This window comes from Pezoporus occidentalis, unplaced genomic scaffold, assembly GCF_034315485.1.
Source record: "Pezoporus occidentalis ecotype Australia unplaced genomic scaffold, CSIRO_AGI_Poc_V1 ctg35, whole genome shotgun sequence".
NCBI classification, from domain to species: domain Eukaryota; kingdom Metazoa; phylum Chordata; class Aves; order Psittaciformes; family Psittacidae; genus Pezoporus; species Pezoporus occidentalis.
The window spans coordinates 1,948,372-1,968,130 of NW_026915483.1; the positions used below are offsets into that span (position 1 = coordinate 1,948,372).

General features: G+C 43.7%; 1 protein-coding gene and 1 long non-coding RNA gene across 2 annotated transcripts in view; both read left to right on the forward strand.

The window, feature by feature from the left end:
- SYNPR (synaptoporin) overlaps positions 1-15,080 on the forward strand; it is a 108,867-nt gene extending 93,787 nt beyond the window's left edge. Inside the window, exons 4-6 of the mRNA XM_062630240.1 lie at positions 2,606-2,804; positions 12,301-12,492; positions 13,240-15,080. Coding sequence (XP_062486224.1) covers positions 2,606-2,804; positions 12,301-12,492; positions 13,240-13,506 — 658 coding nt within the window. The 3' untranslated portion in view covers positions 13,507-15,080. The remainder of the gene's footprint in view (positions 1-2,605; positions 2,805-12,300; positions 12,493-13,239) is intronic.
- On the forward strand, positions 3,916-4,982 carry LOC134169573 (uncharacterized). The gene is made up of 2 exons (XR_009966925.1): positions 3,916-3,958; positions 4,633-4,982. It is a non-coding gene; the product is annotated as an uncharacterized LOC134169573 (long non-coding RNA).
- Positions 15,081-19,759: the final 4,679 nt, after the last annotated feature.

A 19,759-nucleotide genomic window follows, 5' to 3' on the forward strand; every position in this document is an offset into this window, starting at 1 on the left:
GATGCTTGGCCGTAAAAGCACTGCTGCGAAGATACAAATGCGATGTTAATACATGATCTTTTTTTTTCTGGCTTATCATGATTCAGAACTAAAGTGCAGTTGGGGAAACAGGGAATAGAAAAGCAAACTGGTCTCAGTTTACTGTGTTTCAGAAAGGTTGGTGGGTTGTTGGTGGTTAGACCGGATGGGGCTGGGGCCAGGCAGAGGGTGGGCAGCAACTCCCAGTCTAAATCTTAATAGGAATATTCCTTAAGTTATTTCATCTTCATGTGCAGAAGTTTGAATTGATACTTGTAACACCATGTGTTGCCCAGTGAGCTGTTTCAGGACTTGGGGGGGAGGTAGGGAAGAAGCAAGACCCTAAAGATGTTTTTTACACAACAAAATGCATGCAGAATTGCCTTGGGTTTTGTTCTTTAATTCCCCTAAAGCAAACAAATTGTATTTAATGTAGTTCAGCCCAGTTCTGTAGTGCTTGTGCAAGGAATGTGAGGGCCAGGGCAATTCTCTAAAGCCTGTTTGCAGTATGAGGTGGTAGCATAAACCGCATCCCACACCCTGCAGTGGGACCTTAAAAAGGAGCTGTGGTACCTGAGCGTGGCTGCTCAAACACTGCAAAGCTGGTTAATTATTTAAGAACTGGAAAATACAACTTAAGCATTTGGTGGTTTTAGAGAGGGAGAAAAACAAACAAAATCCACCTGACCTTGAAGGCCTTTGTGTTGAGTTGCAAAGTCTGGGCTGATGTGGAGAGCCTGGCTCTGCTGTTGGGTGGGAGCACAGCATGGTCCCCAGCTCTGGCTCTGCTCGCTACCACAGGTATCATCCCTGCTCATGGGCTGGGCGGTGTGTGAAACCTGGCTTAAACCCAGCCTCAAGCCCTGCAGAGACCTAAAGAGGACCATGAGCTCAGCCGCTGGCTGCACAGCATTGCATTCCCAGGGGGAAATAGGGATGGGGCAAAGTTTCTTACCGATCCCCACAAGAACATGCCACTGCTTTTAAGGGGTCTCGAATGAGGTTCCCAGTTTTGTTCTGTGCCAATACAGCACCCAAGCAGCTGTGCATGAGGAAAGCAGAGAAAGTTTTCTTTTCAGACCATGCAAATCATGCATTTCAAATCTTCCCATAATCCTGCTGATGGGTAAAACAAAACAACTTTCTTTCCAGGCTGCAAAGTTGGCATGACAAGCACTAGGAAATCTTACTACCCTTTTCTCCCCCGCCCTTCAGGAAAGAACAATAAGCCCTGACAAAAAGCATGTGTGTACTGATGCCAGGAAGCTTGGAAACCAAGTCAGGAAACTTCCTGATCATGAGCATTAGAGTCTCTTGTGTGTTCAGAGTTTGCTGAGTTCACAGAGAGGAGGCAGCTTGGCCACTGCTCATCTCCACTGTCCAGGCAGACTCTTTCTGTGTTTTCATCCCACCACCTACTATGCGACAGAAACTCAGGGAAGAAAATGCCTGAAGCAAATAACTAGCATTATGCATCAGCTGCTGATGAAAAGGTTCTGCCTATGTGTTTGGGTACATTTAGTTTGGACCAGGAAATGCAGAAAGTCATGCAATCCTCAAATGTCCATTAATCCACCTCTGTGATTTCTACTGCGGGTGTTTTGTTTTCCTCAAGGGACCTAACTTTTTATTTAGTCATATATTCATGGCCTGCTGTTGCAGTTATTGCTCTTGATCAGATGAATGTTTCCCAGGAGGCCTCATCCTTTCTCTGCATCAGATCATAACTTCTTTAATTGCTGCTGTTAACTTGCTGCTGGCTTCATCCCCTGTGTGGAGCAGAGCAGTGTGATCCCTCTTTGGGACCCATGTCCCCACTGGTGCTAATCTGGGCTGTGCAACAAGCATTCCCTCCAAGGATCCCCTTTCTAAATCAGAAATTAGAATTACTGCAGCAAAAAAGGGTTTGGCAGGAGTTGCCAAACAGAACCACAAATCTATTAGCTAGGTCACTGGTTGCAAACACTGTGTTTGGGCTCAAAAGGTTAGTGCTTTGGTTGCTTAAACCAGGGCATGTGGACTGTTCCTTTGACCCAAGTTGCATATTTCTGCTGCAGCTTGGTTTTAAAAGCTTTTAACATAGAAGCCCTGTGTGGCTCACAGCCCTGTGGGCTAACAGGCACACTAGGCAATTTTACACAAGGAAGTCGTGAACTTCCAAACACAGCCATCTCATGGGCCTAGGTTAGAGGATGAGGCTTGTTTTCTGCTGCCTTGATTGTAAGAATTCAAGAATCAAATAATTTCTCATGTTATCCTTTTTCAGTTGTTGCCATGGTAAAACCCCAGAGAGGAATGGGGGGAGGGTTGTACCAAGCTGTTGGAACATCAGCTTTTCTCTGAGGTTCATCAAGAGATGTGGTCAGGTCCTCAGTCTCACCTAGATGCTCACATGGAAGTAACCTCACGTGTACAAGCAGCTCTGAAAAGCACAGCCCACAAGACAACTTACAGGGCCAGTTATTCAAGCAGGAGATCAATGTGCATTGGGAATGAGACTGGGAGAACACAGCAAAAGTATTTATATCCCTTGAGATAGGATTCCTTTTTCTATACTTCACCTGCTGCTCTTTGGGATGTTTTCCAGGCTGCATCAAGTGAATTTCGATGCTCCCACTTGTGAAGGCAAGCGTCGAGAAAGGCTCTCCTTGATAGGGGACTTCTCCTCTTCAGCGGAGTTCTTTGTCACCATTGCAGTCTTCGCCTTCCTCTACTCACTGGCTGCCACCGTGGTTTACATCTTCTTCCAGAACAAGTACCGTGAAAACAACAGAGGCCCTCTCATTGTAAGTGTGCATTTGCAGTGTTTTCTGGTGTAGGTCTTAACCTTTTGCTTTTTTTGGTGGTTGAGGCAATGGTGGGGTCTGGGAGATTCAAGTGGCCCAATGCCAAAGGCATCTCTGCATTCACCTGTTGGGTTTTTTTTATCTTAATGATGATTTAAACTTTTAACAGGGTAACAGAAACTATATGCAGGTCAAATTTACTCCTAAACTTGTATGTACTTGTGGGATTCTCTGCTTCTCTCCTACTGCCTGCAGTGAAGTTCACACAAAGAGTGAACAGTTGGTGCGTGGTGGAATGATTGGGGTCTGAGCCATGTGTCTGTGACAGCAGAGCTTCACAGGTAGGGAAAAAAGGGAAGAGGAGATCTTGGGCATCAACCCAGCAGACAAACGAAACCATGCCCCTGACCAAAGCCTATCCAGGGAGATTGCTTATTGCTTATTACTGCTGAGTTCAGCCAGATTGTTTGGCTTTAGAGAGTTGTGTGGCTGGTTGTCCAATATTACACTGAGCTCCCAGCACATTTATGTCTCTGTGCTTCTTTATGAGGCCACACTCATTTTCAGTTATCATTCTATGCACCCATCAACCTGTAGCTGTTCATGCCTTTATTTTTCTTTTTACTGACTCCTTTTGATTTACTGAGGCTCGTGATAAAAAGAGTTTAAGGAAGAAGTTCTTTTCTGTGAGGGTGCTGCGGCGCTGGCACTGCTTGCTCAGAGAAGCTGTGGCTGCCCCATCCCTGACAGAGCTCAAGGCCAGGTTGGTCGGGGCTTAGAGCAACCTGCTCTAGTGGGAAGTGTTCCTGCCTGTGGCAGGGGCTGGAGCTGGATGTGTTTTAAGGTCTTTTCTAACGCAAACCTGTCTATAATATGATTCTGTAAAAAAGCAAGTGCCACTGTGCATTCGCTTTCTCATAAATCAAGACTGTAAAGCCAGTGAGAGCTATTTTGTTCTAGGTGTCTGTTACCTCTCAGTGCATCACACCCCATGATACACGCGTCTTGCTCAGGTGCTCAGGGCTGGGTGCTGATCCTCCACTGCGCTGAAGTTGGGTCAGGTCTCTGCATCTATGGGCTGTAGGGTTACATCACGCTCTTCCTTCCACAGGCAACCCTCTCCTCCAAGATTGCAAGGATGAGGTTACACTAAGGTAGAGGAAATATTCCTCTGAAGTCTTGGTGTGAAGAGAGCAATTCCAAGGGAAGGTGAGGGGAGATTAGTGAACACTGACGTAAGGAAAGAGTCAGTCCTGGATTTCAGAAAAATCTGAAGTCTATGTCTGACAGAAACTAGACATTTGGCTGAGATTTGTGCCCTAAGTGACTGAAAACCACTGATACAGGGCATAAGAAAAATAATAGAAAGGCAAGTAAGTCACCAGCTCAGAAAGGCTGTACCTGTTAAAGGAAATAGCTGCAGTAGCAGTAGGCAAAAGAATTAACTGTAGGAAGGTTACCTTAGCACAGGGTATTTAGAGAAAGATTTTCCTGCTGCAAAGAGAAGTAAGTTGTTTTATTTAAGTTTGCATAATTAAAAACTGATGAATTGTTACAGAAGGAAAAATTCTCATTCCACATCAAAGGAAATTAATCCTCTTCATTTTGGGGGTTGTTGGGACCTTTGCTTTCTCCCTAGAAAATAGTGAGGAAAGGAGGGGAAATCTTCACAGAAGAGAAGTAGAGCAAGCAAAATAAAGGGGTCCCTGCAGAAGCAATAAATAAAGTGGCTTGCTTCTGCTTGTTGCAGTTAACATCAAGTAATAACTCATTTCAAACTGTCTCATCAAAGAATTAGTTGCAGAGATTTGCCATTTTAATCTTGCAGGAAATAATTATTTCTTCTGACCAACCACATCATTCTGTGAAGCAATAGAAGAAAAATCAACAGAAAAAAATAATGCAAATATGTCAGATTATGATGTGGCCATTTGCTGTTGTCTAGGACTTTCCAGATGCAGCTGCTGCAGTCATGCTTGTCACAGGATGCGCGGTGCAGTCTGTGACAGCATTAACGTGGCATTGATTTAATTTCTTCTGTGTAATGGATTGTAATTGAATCTACAGGTTAAATTTAACGAGTGTCTGTTACCAAAGCCTCTGTTTGCAGTTTCCCAGTTTCTAAACCGAGCCGAAATGATCTTTTTTATTCAGAATAAAAAGATGCTTTTGAGTTTGTCCTGCGGTAAAAGCAGCTCTTGCCGATGAGTAGTGTTGGGAAGTGGCTGAGGGTAATGCTCAGCCTATGCCTGCCAGGAGGAGAGTCTCATCTGCATCTCCTTTGTAGTGCCAGCTCTGTCGTGTAGGGTATTTCTAGGAGAAAGCCCCCTTTTCATTTGGACCACATCCTTGCTGGTCTCACTGTCCAGTGCAGTGATTGTGGCGCCACAGCCTGACTGGGAGAGGGTGTGAGTCCTACTGTGCAGTGGAGATAATAGGGAAAACTCAGAGCCCCAGCCAGAGCAAGCAGCTGTAGCCTGGAGGAATTCAAGGGTCAAGAGAAACTCAGAGTGAAAACCAGCTTCCCATGGCTGCAGGCATCACCTAAGGGATGCAACGTGCTGTGCAATGGAGGCAGGCATCCTCCAGCTCCAGGCAGATGCTACACTGAGCTGATGTACCCAGCAAGATCACACGTATGTCGGACCAGAAGTGTGAGTATGTCTCACCCATGAGATTGTCCTTCCTAAAGAAAAGTGCTGCAGAAATCTGAGGTGCTTTAGTGCCTGCATGAGCCCAGCCAGCACCCCCAACTTGTGTCAGTGCAGGAGGCTGGGCAGCCCTCCCTCCTTCATCAGCTGGAGGGATCCGCGTTTCATGCAGTTTCATTTCCAGACTACCATCCTTTCACCTCTCAGTGAAGAGCTAGATGATAGTTTCATTTTTCTTTGCTTCTGTGGCAGTGACCAATCACAATTTCATATTTAAAGCCATTCCATGTTAAGCCTTGTGCTTCCTTTTGGCTTGATATACTCAGTCTGGGATGACATCTGCCTTTAAGCAGCACCCTCGCAGAGCTGGCTGCCTTTCCTCCTGATGAATTTTCAGGATTTGAACGAGTATGACAGGAGAAGAGGAGAGAGGAAAGAAAACCTTTCACTTGAGATTTTATGTATTTTTCCAAAAAATCCTTGCACAGGCACTAAGAGGACCATCAGTGCACAACCAGCTGGATGCAGAATATATGATTATAAAGAACTTAATGACCACAAAATCATGAGAAAGAGAAAATTCCAGTCACAAATGTCTCAGGTTTACCTTGTTTGATATGCATGATATAGGGAAACCCAACTGCATGTGCTGAGATCTCACCAAAGCGTCACTTTAACTGTGGAAAAATATTTTAATGTTCGGTGGGAAGTGAGACATTATGGCAAGGAAATATTTCCAGCAGGAGAAGGCATTAACTCTTCCCATGGCTGTTTGGATGGCACTGGAGTGTTTTATTCACTGTGAAGGGAGCCATGTCTGTTGCTAACATTGCCTGCAAGGTTTTGGGGGGTAAAAATCTTCCTTTTGGTCACAGAGGGTCCCTGTTGTGCTATTCATTTGTAATGGAGGCGAGAGTCTTTCTTTCCCATAGGGCTGTCATCACCAAGCTCTTGCCATGTGTGCTTTCTGCTTGCTTTGCTGGCTCCATGGAGTGATCATTCGAGGGGGTTCATACTAGAGAAACATTAGAGAAGACCTTTATTCCCAGTTCTTAAAGGAATAAGGAGCAGTTTAGCAGGGATTAAACACCTAATAGATATGTGCAATGGGCTTCTGAGCTCTGCAAACCGCAGCTGGGATTTGAGCTGCAAGCTCCTGCTCAATGAACGTGTACAGTGAGGAGCTGTGGGGACAACAAGTGCAAGCTCTTAAATGACTGATCAGTGCTAATGAGCCAGAAACTTTTAAAAGAAATTAATTGGAGATGGCAACTTAATTTTAATGAATGTGATGTACAAAACCTCACCGGTTTTCAGTGTGTCTGCATCTCTCAGACCAACAGAAGCTGGTTTCCACTTGTGTAACACTACATATCCAGGAGAGACATTGCTGGTTTGCAATGAGAGCAGAGTTGAGCTGCACCCCAGGACTGCCACCCCAAGCACCTCTGTCTCGATGCCCTGCTTCGGATCTGTATGTTTGCAGCTGCTTGCAAGTGGAGGGTAACCAACCCAACAGTTAGTCCTGTGCTGAAGTTTTAGTGGATCAAAGGAAGATGCTTCCATATATCTCTGGAGTAGCAAAAATAAAGGACAGAATAGTCACAGCAGTGGGCACCCATCACTCAGACTTCTTAGTTTTTCCATAGTTTCTGTACCCCATATGCTCCATTTAATACCCACACTCTGAAACTGTCTCTATGTTCCTTCAGGTTTGTCTTTGGGAAGTTATAGGTTGGCCATGAAAAAAACACTTGTTCATGTATAATGTAAACCACTTTACTTGTATTCCAATCAATTAATATAAAAGCATAAAATGATTCAGCAAAGTGACATAGCCCTGAAAAGAGGTGTTTCATTTTTATAGTGGTATCTTGAGAATCTCATTTTTACAGTGTATAAAGATGCTTACATGTAAGAAGATGACATCTCTTCTGTGCAGCTGGAGTCCTGTGAATTATCACATTAATCAGAAAAGCATTTAGTTCTTTACATATGTTGTGGACCAAGTGAGCCAAGTACACTTCTAGTCTGCTCTTTGGAGATGCCATTGATTAAACATCTTTTGTTTCCCCCCTTCTGCCCAGCTTTCCAGAAAATAAATAGGAAAAGAATAAAGAGCTACCTGTAAAAGCAGAGACTGAATCCTTTGCAGTTGAAAAATGAAATTATAATAATCTGACCAATTTTTTTCATTTCAAATTGCTGTTTCAGCCCACAGTTTCCATCTCCTTTCTGAAACAAAACCACAGTGACCTTGCTGTGCATGCTGGTGCTTCCTAAAGGGCTCTGCACATCATTGCCAGAAGCAAGCTTGCAGGGCCATAAATACTTGTAATAACCATATAATTCTTCCAAAGCTTCATTTAGCAGAAAATGTGGGGTGAGACCTTGTTCAGACCAACAAAGAGCTAAAATGTCACTCTAGGAAGGCATTTTCTGCATTCTGCAGTTGCCTGCAGCAACCTGCTGCTGACCGCTTTCCCGGACTGGGACTGTGGCTCTCACTGGGGTTGTTCTTGAATTTTTAGGTCAGTTTGGACTGTGAAAATGAATCTTCTGAACAGTTTGGGCTTGATGGTGTAAAGAAAACTCCCTCTGTTCCCGTATGGCTCTCCGTGAAACCTGTTGGCAGTGCTGCTGAGCTAGGCATGCTCTGGTTAGGAGAGTTTATGGACTTCTGCTTTCTTCCCTTGTTTGCTGTGAATGCACAAGAGGGTTTTGTCACATGAAAAGGTTTTGTAGCATCAACATTAGTGGATGGAAACGTTGTGGAGAGGCACTGACAGTCCTGTCTGGAAGCCAGTTATGGAGCCAGCAACTGCAGTAGAGCAAGGGAGGAGGGCAGGAGAGTGCTGCAGGGATGCCAGGGCCCTCCAGCCAGGCCAGAGTGGAGGCTTTGCATGTTTTCCAGCATAACAGCCCAGGGCTGTCATGCCAAACTTGGGCCACTTTGGCTGGGAGGGAAGCAGGGCATGGAGTGCATGCAGGGACCCATATTACAGCACACTAGGGGTTGCTGAACCCACCAACCAGTTCAGAGCAGGTGAAACACATCCCCTTTCTGAGTGAGCAAACAGCTTCTGCAGATGCTTTTGGCTGGGTGAGGTTGTGTTGGACACTGGGGATCCGAAACTGTGCTTAGGAGACTTAAGTGTCTGTGCCTCCAGAGACAGGCGTTTTGCAAAAGCTGCTAGCTTGATAGTGAGGAGAAATGCTTTATCATCATGAAAAGAAAAGGCATTCACAGTTCTATTCTATAACGTATAATATATAAAATTCTTCCAAGCAGGCATTTTTGGCAAACTCAGTTATAGCAAGTTTCAACTTGAAAAAGGCAACAAGAGTGGTTTTATGCTTTTTTTTTTTTTTTTGTTAAACATACTTCAGGCTGTTAAAAACTCCCTTTTTGGATATTCAGCATATTTTAAATCTTGTTTTCTTCTTTCTCTTACATTCTCCTATTTTGCCTCCTTCCCAAAGGCACCTGTAGGCAGACCAAAGTATCCCAGCTGAGATCTGAGAAAGGAACTTTGCAATTAGGAGTGTAGCTTAACTGTACAACAATACACACTGAAGAGATCTGTAGACACCGTTTCAGAGAGCAACTACAAAAATTACTTTGTTCCAAAGGAAAAAGAAAATTCGCCCATGCTATAGGGTTATTAAACATTCAAATGCAAGATTTGTTTTAGTATGCAGACACTCTGGCTTTAATTACTAAGAGAAATCCCTCAGATAGACATTAAGCCACAGAACAACTTAGCTTGAAATTCACTTTTATTCTCAGCATGCCATTATTTTGTAACTCTGTTCCACCCAGAGCTGTGAAAATGTTCAGCCAGAAATGCAAACCCACTTGGAAACAAGAGAGGTTCAAGTTCCAGCCAAAGCTGAAGGTTAGCAAACTTTTGAAATAAATAGGAAGACACAAGTTTGCTGTAGTCAGATTTTGCTTCTTGCACAGCACACAGGAGATGGAACAAATCCTCCAAGAGCCTGAGTCCAGCTACATAGGCTTGGTGAGAGCACCTGTGGGAAAAATCCTGGTGTTTCATTGGCCTTTCTGTCGTATGGAATCATGGAATCCCAGACTGGTTTGAGTTGGAAGGGACCTTAGAGCTCATCCAATTCTAAACCCCTGCCATGGGCAGGGACACCTTCCACTAGAGCAGGTTGTTCCAAGCCCTGTCCAACCTGGCCTTGAACACTGCCAGGGATGGGGCAGCCACAGCTTCTTCAGGCAACCTCTTCCTAATATTTAATCCAAATCTACCTAATATCTAAATATCCCTCTAATCTAAATTTATCTTCTTGATCAGATGTTGGCCAGCTAGTGGACAGGCTGCATGGTTTCTTCTCTAAGTCCCAATGTGTGATCTTTCCCATTTGGCTTAGCGTGCATCTTGCACCCAGCTAGACTTCACAATTTTGGAGTGTTTCTGTATAAAAGGGCTTATCTCAGCCCCCAAGGAGCAGGAACACTTTTCCCAAGGCTCTGATCTGCTCTCAAATATGGAAACTAGAGGCAGATTGGGCAGGGTTAGGTTTTGTGTGGACACCCTGGTGCAGGGGAGCAGAGGAAGTCAGCAGAAGGCTGGAGGATGAGATGGAGAAATAACATGAAATACTTAGTCCGTTTAGGACCAGCCCCTCAACTGCCCAGTGCTATTGGGTGTTTCTAGCAGAGACATGAGCTACTAGCAGTTAGAGTGAGGGACTCTTGCAAATGGCAGTCATTTGTGCCATGAATTGTGCAAATGCGTCACCGACATGAGGTGAGGATCTGATAAACACCTGCTGCTGTCTCCTGCTTGAAAAACTTTGCTTACTTTTAAAGCTTCCCTCTGTTTAGCAAGTTCAAGCTCCTACACTCTGTTAGTTTGGGTCGGTTTGTCTCTGCTTCAAATTTATACCTGCTGTTCAGCATTTATTTTATTGTTATTGCCAATGCACTGACTGCAGAGCTTGATTTAGCTGGCAGAGTCTGAAAGTGAAGTGGCGTTGAGGGAGAATCGCTTGGCATTTAAAAAATGTATTCTCCAAAAGACTGGTGTGTGCCTCTCTGTTGTATCAATCAGAGCCTATGCAAGGGCTTGACATCCATAACATGTCAAGCCTCATAGCAAATACAAAGGGTATCCCATCATAATCCGCAGCTCAGTGAATATCTGGTGTTTCTACCAGCTGGAATATTTAGGAAATGTATGCAATTGAACAGTTGCCTCTAGGACTCTGTTTCTCAGTCAGTTACTGCCAGGACATATAAGATACAATAATTTCTTTTGCTGGAAATCTCCCTAGGAAGAATAATTACTTTGGGCTATATGCCTCTGCCTACACGGGGCCTCTTTGGGTGTTAAGATAGTTGTCAGCTCCTAGGCTTCACGCTCTTCAAGAGAGCCCATTTGGGCAGCATGAAGGGAGGTCAGAGGATCTCAAAGCTTGGTGGCAGACACAGGCCTGCAGAAAAAGAATTGTGGCACTGTTAAAAGAGAAGGATGTATCCTTTGGGAAACCATCCAAGCACAGTTAATTTAATCCCATCTGCGTGAGCAGAGAAATCCTTTGTTCATGGCTTGCTTGTGCAGCTGGTTTATTGACTGGTGCCTCTTCTATCATGACAGAGGCTCATGTCCTTCCTTCTTGCAGTGCTGTGGAGAGTTCCTTCCCCAAATGTCAGGTGTGCTTGTAGAAGATGAGAGTACTACCTAGGGATCACTTATTTCTTTGCTTAGCAACTCCAACTGCTATGTTCTTAATGAGTGTTTTCTCTTCCTTCCATGTACACCTTCACTTTGTAAGGGGGAAGGGGAAGCAGCCCCCATGGGAGGTGGGATATCAAGACGCAGCAATGCAGTTAGTGGTACGTTAGACTTTGGCACCTCTACCATCTGCTGTGGGCTGACAGATGGGATGAAATATGACAGCAGAAAGGCTCTTCTGTTTTAGCAAGACACAAGAAAGCTTGAAAAATCACACCTCCTCCCTCCTTTCCCCCCAAACCCACACAACAACAGTGTCACTTGGCCACTTGTTCTGGCTAAGACAGGAAGAAGTTTATGCCTGTGTGTGCTCCTGAGAGTCTTTCAAGGGAAAAGTGAGCAGAGTGGTTCAGAGCAGAGCTGCTTGGGGGTGCTGGATCCTGGAGGGCCTACCACCCCTTCTCCCCTCTTTTCACATGGATGGGAATTAGGAGCAAATGCTTTACCAGGACAGGGAAGAGCTGAGGAGTCTGTGCTTGGCAAATCTTGCTGTTTATAGGTTCACTTGTGATGATTAGTGGCTGCACAGCTCGTGAAGCAGGGACATTTGGCCTTACCTGTAGCTGTGAGAAAACTCCTCATCTGATAGCTGAGGATTAGCCAGTTTCAGGTTTTCCCTGTGATGCTGCCACAGACGGAAACGTTTCCTATTGGAAACCCACCCTGGACGTCTGTAGGACCACCCAGGGAGAGAGCCAGCCCTCATGAGGGCCCAGCTCCTTTCCAGGCATCTATATTTTTTAACTGATCCCAGTTTATCAGCCAGGTGCTGTGAATAGCCAAATTTCCAGGGCAGCACAGCATCTGGGGTACCAGCCACATGTTTGTGGGAATGTGGCTCAAGGCTGGAGATGCAAATGGTAGTGAAAGGGCTCTGTCCCATCAGGCACATCTAGCACTTCTGAAAACCATCTCTGTAAATGATGACAATAAATCACAACCTTCCACAAGATAACAAGCTCTTGGTCTTGTTTTTTTTGTCTCCTCTAATGCAAGCTGTCAGTTTCCTGGTGATTTTTAATGTTCTTTTCTTCCCTATGGACACACCAGTATAATGTTTCTAACTAATTTGTCTTTTAGGATTTCATTGTGACAGTGGTCTTCTCATTCTTGTGGCTAGTGAGCTCATCTGCTTGGGCTAAAGGACTGTCTGATGTAAAGATTGCAACCGACCCAGAAGAAGTGCTGCTGATGATGTCTGCCTGCAAACAGCAGTCCAACAAATGCTTGCCTGTTCGCAGCCCTGTTATGTCAAGCCTCAATACTTCGGTTGTAAGTGACTTTGACCACTGTTTTTCACCCTTACCTTGCAAATGTGTTTTCCCCTCTTTTACTCATGTTTTGGCCTAAATCAGCTGGTGTCAGTTAGCCGACATGATTTAATTGGAAGTACAGCCTTGCTGCAGGGAAAGGCAGAGCTTGACCCATTACAGCTATCTGCTGTGGAGCAGCAGTGAGATGAGCGTGCAGGGTTGGGATGTGGAGAAAGCAAAGTGTCTGTCCAAGTGCATTGGGTGTCCTGTCTGCTTTTAACTTGCTCCCTGCAACACTTTGAAAGGAGGTCTGAAACTCCTGCAAACCCTGAGAAGGTTTTGTGCCTAAAATTTTCTAAATCCTTGAAAATCAACAAAAAATTGATCTTCAGAATGTTTAAAAAGAAAACAAGCCCCTGCAGGCAGCTGATCGATTAATATCTCACTTTAAAGATATCTTCCTTCTATTTTATCTTTCCATAGTTTCTTTGAACTAGATAACGTTTACAAACATAAAAATATTTGGCCTAAAATCTCAACTTTTTTTATGGAAACAAAAAGGAAACCAAACCCCTTGTAAGATACAGTTAAGGGAGGTGAATTTGGGAATTGCTCCAAAGCTGAAAAAGATTTTCCAGCATGTTTTGGGCAAAGGATGAACTCGGAGCAGCACTTACTTCTCCCAGGATGGTGCAGGGTCCATAACACTAGGTTGGGCTGTGAGACCCTGGCTGTTGGGTGACCAGCTCCTCTTCTTCCCTCTTAGGTCTTTGGCTTCTTGAACTTTATCCTCTGGGCAGGCAACATTTGGTTTGTGTTTAAGGAGACAGGCTGGCATTCCTCAGGCCAGCGGCATGCTCAGGACACCATGGAGAAGCAATCCAGCGGCTATAACCAAGGTGGCTACAACCAAGACAGCTATGGGCCGGCTGGTGGCTACAACCAGCCAGGCTCCTACAGCCAGGTGGGTGAATATGGTCAGTCCCAGAGCTATGGGCAGAGTGGGCCAACCTCCTTCGCTAATCAAATATAGGGTTCACACAGAACAAGCTCTTGTATCCCTCATGTGTAGAGAGTTTAAAAGGTCTCAAGTTTCAGTGGTCCCAGGTTTTTATGGGTTTTACATAAACTAATACTACAACATGGTGTTTAATGTTGATGGAAGGTCTAAGCCTACTTCCTGAGGTGGCCAGTGGGCTGGAGATGGCCTTTTCTAACCCTGACTAGCCAGACAGGGCATATGCTCATCGCTGGTGGTGACCTGAAGTCAGTCTTGTAGTATGTACTGTAGAGATAACTTTATGGTAGTTTTGTATGTGTTGAGATGGTAGAAGCATTTTGTAGCCTCAAGTCTGTAGTATTTAATATGCATAATAAAACTGAATTTCCTTCTGCATTTTGGTGAAAAAAAAGAGTGTTTTACTATTATTTCTACAGATTATTCTGTATATCCATGCATGTAACATTGCACCTAAATTCTCAAAAATGCCTGTTTGTGACTCTTCAGAGCGTTTGCTTTGGTTATACCTTTTGGGTTCAGAAGATTGCACTATTATTTCAGTTATCTGAGACATCTGTAATTCAGTGCATGGATAAGCATTTTCATACTACCAAATGTCTGGACTGTGTAAATGGAACTTCTTGACTTCTGCCACTACATTTTGTTAAATGTATGTTTAAAACAAGTATGCATCTTTTATATATATTTTGCAGAGTTGAATATATGGCTTACCCAAGTTCTGAATGCTTTGTAACTAAAATGTTTTTCCTTGAAATAGCATTCAGTAGTATATATGGTACCTGACCAATGTTTATTCCATTTAACTCAGCTAAGTATTCATTCTATAAAATCACTATTTCTATGGATGTTTTGTGACTCTTTTAATGTGAGCTGTGGAGAATTAAGGACCAAGTAACTGTGTTATATGTTTACAAAGGTATCTATTTAACTAAGATAACAGAGGTGCAGATATCAGTATACAAATCTATGTGAAAATGCCCTGTTGCTTAATACAGCAAAACATGCAAATCACATGTATTGTTGTGACCTTAGAAACCATAAATATTCCTTTATGCCCTCTTATAATATCAAAACCTTCCTATCCATGTTTGAAGATTGTCAGATCTCCCTCTGTTAGGTTGCTGCTCTGAGCATTAGCTTGGTGCTACTGCAGAATGTAACTGGACTGACCAAATAACCCAGGAACTCATCCTAAAATAGCCAAAGCCAGAATTGTAGCCCATTTGGATTTCTCCCTGGGAAATTCATCCCTTCCTCACTACAGCTTATGAGACACATTGACACAAATGAAAGCCTGAAGCACAATATACTAACCAAAACTGATCATCTGCATTTCTAAATCAAAGTGTATCAGTATATAATCTTATTGTATGAGCTGTAATGTTGAAAGCATCTTAGCTTAAAACAGCTTAGTCTCTTCCATGATTGTTGTAACCAATTTATGGCTACTCGGTGGATGAATCTATATTGTGATATCTATTTGATCCTAATAAAGTTATTGCATACAATGCATGTTTTCAGAGTATGTTAATATTAAAATGTCTCTGCAAAATAACTAAGATAACTATTAAAGATAGATAACTGTTCCTGTGCTTGACCTTATTGGTCATATTCTTGCTGTTTTCCAACACTTTAATGAAGATTGTTTTAATGTACAATGGAGTACAACACTTCTACGGACACCGGTCATTAAATGTCAGCATCATAAGTTGAATACAGAATAATTAAAACTGTTCAATTTAATACCTACCTGCCTCTTTAAATCTCTTTTTACCTGTCAGTAAGACTAGCCTAGCACTGTGCTTAAGTATCCCACTTCTGTGTATTGCTGTAAAGCCATGTTTCAGCTTAAGAGAGGACAAACTATATATATTGGAATGTCTCAATGTCTTGGTATTCCAAATGGGAGCAAATACAATTCTCTAGGTCAATGGCAAAATAATTCTGAGTCTCAGTTCTTTCATTATTTGTTTTTTTAGGTTTTGGTAAAGTTTGATAAAAGTAAGCCAGGAGAAAATGAAATCTGTGTGGGTTCAGGGATGGGGATGGAACGTGTGCTCTAGATAGTCTTACTATTTTTCTTTTAAATCCACTTTCTATTAGTTAATAAGGAATATCCCAAGGTTTATCTAAGCCTCCCCACTAGAAATAGAGGGGTTTGTGTCAACTGGCTTTCTCTTCATGAACTTTTCCACCCAAATCAACATGGTCCCCTTTCCAGACTGTCCTATGCAATGCTGAGAGTTAGAAACTTGAGTTTTGCTTAGGTTTATTCCTGCATTTCAAACAAGCTGAAATTCTTGTGTAACTCTGTGAGCACAGGAACTGCAACTTTCAAACCCCTAGGAGCTGACACCCCTGGAGAAAGGGCAGTTTCTAACACAAGATAAGGGCCAGAGTTACTTATTTGGGGTATTATTTGTGTAACTCCAAATCTAAGATTTTCTCATGAATGGCACAGCTGGTCAAAAAGTTGACAAAAGCAGTTAAAAAGGCACTTGTTTTCATGGGAGACTTGCCCTTTGCTTTACTCACATCTTCACAGGTACCTCAGCTCCTTGATGCCAAGCAGAACAATTGAGCTGGTTGTTATACTTTGGGGGCTATAGTCTTCACTCTGAATTAGGAATGATGAAAAATCTCTTCACCCATAGCTTCTCATAATAATATAGTATATTACAGTAACAACAGTGAGAACAAAAATGATGCATGCACTCGCCTGTGTTATATAAGAAAGTGTATCTGAATGTTTCCTCTGTGTTCTCCTGGATTCAACTCTTATCACATCCTTTGGCAATCACTGAGAAATTGGAGGTTTATTTGAACCAGAAATAGTGACTGTAGAGCAAAGTGTTGAGCTGCAAGATGGAAAAGCCTGTATTTGATGTTTCCTGGGCTTAAGACAAATAGCTAAGTACACTTGAGCATCCTCTGTGAAACTGCTGCTGGCAGGCTGATTGCTTTCCCACTTCATCATTAGTGTGTATCTCTGCCAGTTAGTTGAATAACTAGGTCAGCCTGGGAGAAAAAAAAACATGTTCCTTGATCTTGTGTGCTGTCCCTCCTGTTTTCCCATGTGTTTCTCTTTATAGCCCATTTCTCAGCTACCCAGGATGGGAGCGTATTTGCATTATCAAGTGTAGAGATGTGGAGAGCTGTGTACTCTCAGGTACCCCTGAGAGTGTGGCAGAGGAAGTGGAAGCACAGGACTTTCTCTCCAGGTGACTCAGAAGCCAAGCAAGAGGAATCATGCTCACATTTCAGCTTAGGGTTTCCCTACTGCTTTTGCCTGGGAAGGGATGCACTTTGCAAAGCTGCAGCATCATACCCTTTGTGGGGAGAGCAGGGAGCACGACTCTGGGTACGCAGGGGTTTTGCAGCCTGCTTTGTTCCCTGCCCGGCACGTCAAGGACCCAAGGAGAAGTTCAAATGCAAATCCAGCCCGCAGGGCTGTGCCTTCACTAGACAAGGTATTTTCTTATTGTGCAATACTTTCCTGATTAAATCTCCTTCACCGTGGCAGTTGAACCACCCATAACAGAGCCTCAGTGATGGCCGGGACTCGGAGGAAGTTTGTGCTCCTGTTGCATGAATTCATATTGCAGTTGCCTGACCTGATTAGGTTAATTATTTCCAACCTGTATGTGCTCTCAATTTGAATGAGCAATTCAGGCTCTAGCCCTGAAGTATTCTTGGCTGAATGCTGATGTACTGATGACAGAGGCAGTCGCATGCAACCCACATTGCACCTGCATGTAGTCTGCTCCTGACATCATCTCCAGAGTTTCACAATTAATGTTGCAGACAGATGAAGAAATACTGAGTAGAAAGTACCATGTATTGTTCCATCCTTTCTGGAAAAGTTCTTCCCCTATTATGCCATATCATGTCATAAGCATTTAGTCCTCTGTCTACTAGTTTTAAGCCAGATATGAGTCAAAATCTTTATGAATGTGAATGGATAGTATTAATATCTGGTGCTGATCATCCCATCATTTGTCAATGCCGTACATCCTTAGTATGGAGACCTTAGCATTTCAATGTGAAATTTTAATAGTTCAGCAGGAATGCACCCCCATTTATTGCATTTATCTACCAGTTTCATTTCCTGATTTTTTTCTTGTTGTGTCCTTCTTTAATAACATTTTAGGGTTTTATAACTGTCTTTTTAAAGTCTAAAAGTCCTGTAATAAACATTGCTCAAATATTCTTTTAGTGTATTTTCAGGCCTCCTTCTGAAAATGAATACTATACCAAGAACACTGGGCTCTTCCTTGTTATAGAAACTGGAAGAGCTGGGTGCTTGCACACAGGGGATCCCCACAGCCACTGTGCTCCCTGACAGCCCCCATACGAGGCACAAGCATATTTTGGCCAAAGTGCTGTACCATGTCTGAAAAATGCCTAGATAAGAGATGCCACATGATGTTTCCCTGCAGAGAGACCAGTTCTAGTGGCTTTTCTTAAACAACATTTTACCTGCTCTTTTTTCAGCAATAGGATTCATATTTCAATCATTCATGACCCCTAGAGGTAAATGTCAGTCTGAGCTATCTCGTATGAGTGTGGAAGGGGACATGGGCTGGCCCATCTGTGCCTCCCACCCAGGTCTTCCCCTCACCTCAACCCCTGCACAGACCCATTGAGCGTGCCAGCATTTGGCATTACCCAGAGAAGCACTGGTCCCAGCTTCATCATCAGGCACCAGTCACCAAACTGCACGCAGCCTGACTGAGGCAGGTAAACATTGGTGCAGATTTCACCCCTGGGCAAAATCAAATTGACTACGAAGAGATATTCTTTATAAAATGGTGATGTGCAAGAGGAAAGTATTCCTGTGACACACAGATCATCACTTAAGCTACCACAGCATGAATGGAAGCAGCAGCAGCAGCATCCACCCCAAAGGCATGGTGATGGAGAAACAAATGACTAGGAAACACTCGGATTTTATTTATCCTCCTGGACCAGTTTATTTATCCTCCTCCTCATGATGCCTGGCAGTACGTTAACATGGGTAAACCAGTGACGGGAGAGCAGGAGCCAGCTGGGCTCTGTGACCAGAGGGGTACAGTGACCATTTGTTCACTTAGATTTGTGGAAAGCAGACTGCTTGTTGCAGCACCAGGGACATTAATCCCTACAGCTGGTTAAATCCTCCATTGACCTGTGCTGGTTGTGTCTCCTCTTTGCATGCCACCATGCAGAAGAGAGGAAGGTCCTTCCCCAGTGGGGGTACCAAAGGCTGTGGCTGTTGTTGAGACCAGCCACAGCGAGGACATTAGACCTGCTGTTTCTGCTAGCTTTTCCCATGTTAAGCAACTGATTTCACAGGGATGGAGCAAAAGGAAAGTGGTATTAGGCTGTGACAGCCGGTTCTGTTTTGGGCTAAGATGATGTGGGGGGCTTCTCAGTCTTGGCTCTTTGGAAAAAAGTACACATATCACGGAAGATGAAAATGACCATATTCTCGTCACAAAGAAATCAAGATATGCATAGAACCATCATAGAATCACAAACTGGTTCTGGTTGAAAGGGACCTTAAAGTTCATCCAGTTCCAACCCCCTGCATGGGCAGGGACACCTTCCATTAGAGCAGGTTGCTCCAAGCCCTGTCCAACCTGGCCTTGAACACTGCCAGGGATGGAAGCGTTTTCCCTCCCTGCGTGCAAGTTAGCATCACTTCTGCATCTGCTGAAGGGTCAGCTGAAGGAATGCAGTCTGGGCGGTTAACAGTGTGACTGGAACTCCTGGTTTAGGAATTCGCTTGTGTCTCTGTGCCTCCTGCCCTGGGCATGCCCATACCTGCCCAGTGCTGTAGGGTCATCTCTAAGGGAGCCAGGGCTCCATCACACACAACTGTTTCACAACATAAGACTTCCTGAATTGCACAAAGTACTCTAAAAAGAGTGAGAAAACTGTGGGGAAATATCAAAAGTGAAGCAGAGGCTGAAGCTTTTTGTAGCCTCAATTATTTTAAGTGAACTGCCCGTAAAGGTTTTGCAATTTTAGGTGCCAGGTTGCTTATTTGGGGCAGACAATATTGTTAATGTGTGAAACATGCTAAAAATTGACCAATAAAATCACCTGGATATTTCAAACATAAATAGTGTGTATAAAAATAGATACAGAGCAGATGGCCTGGCTCCCTGCACACCTTGCTGACCAGAATACTCAAGCAATACATGCAGCCAAAATCTTGCCATCTTTGAAGCTGATATCTGCAAAGGCAAGGGTTATCCTCATGCTTCTCTTTATCTTTTAG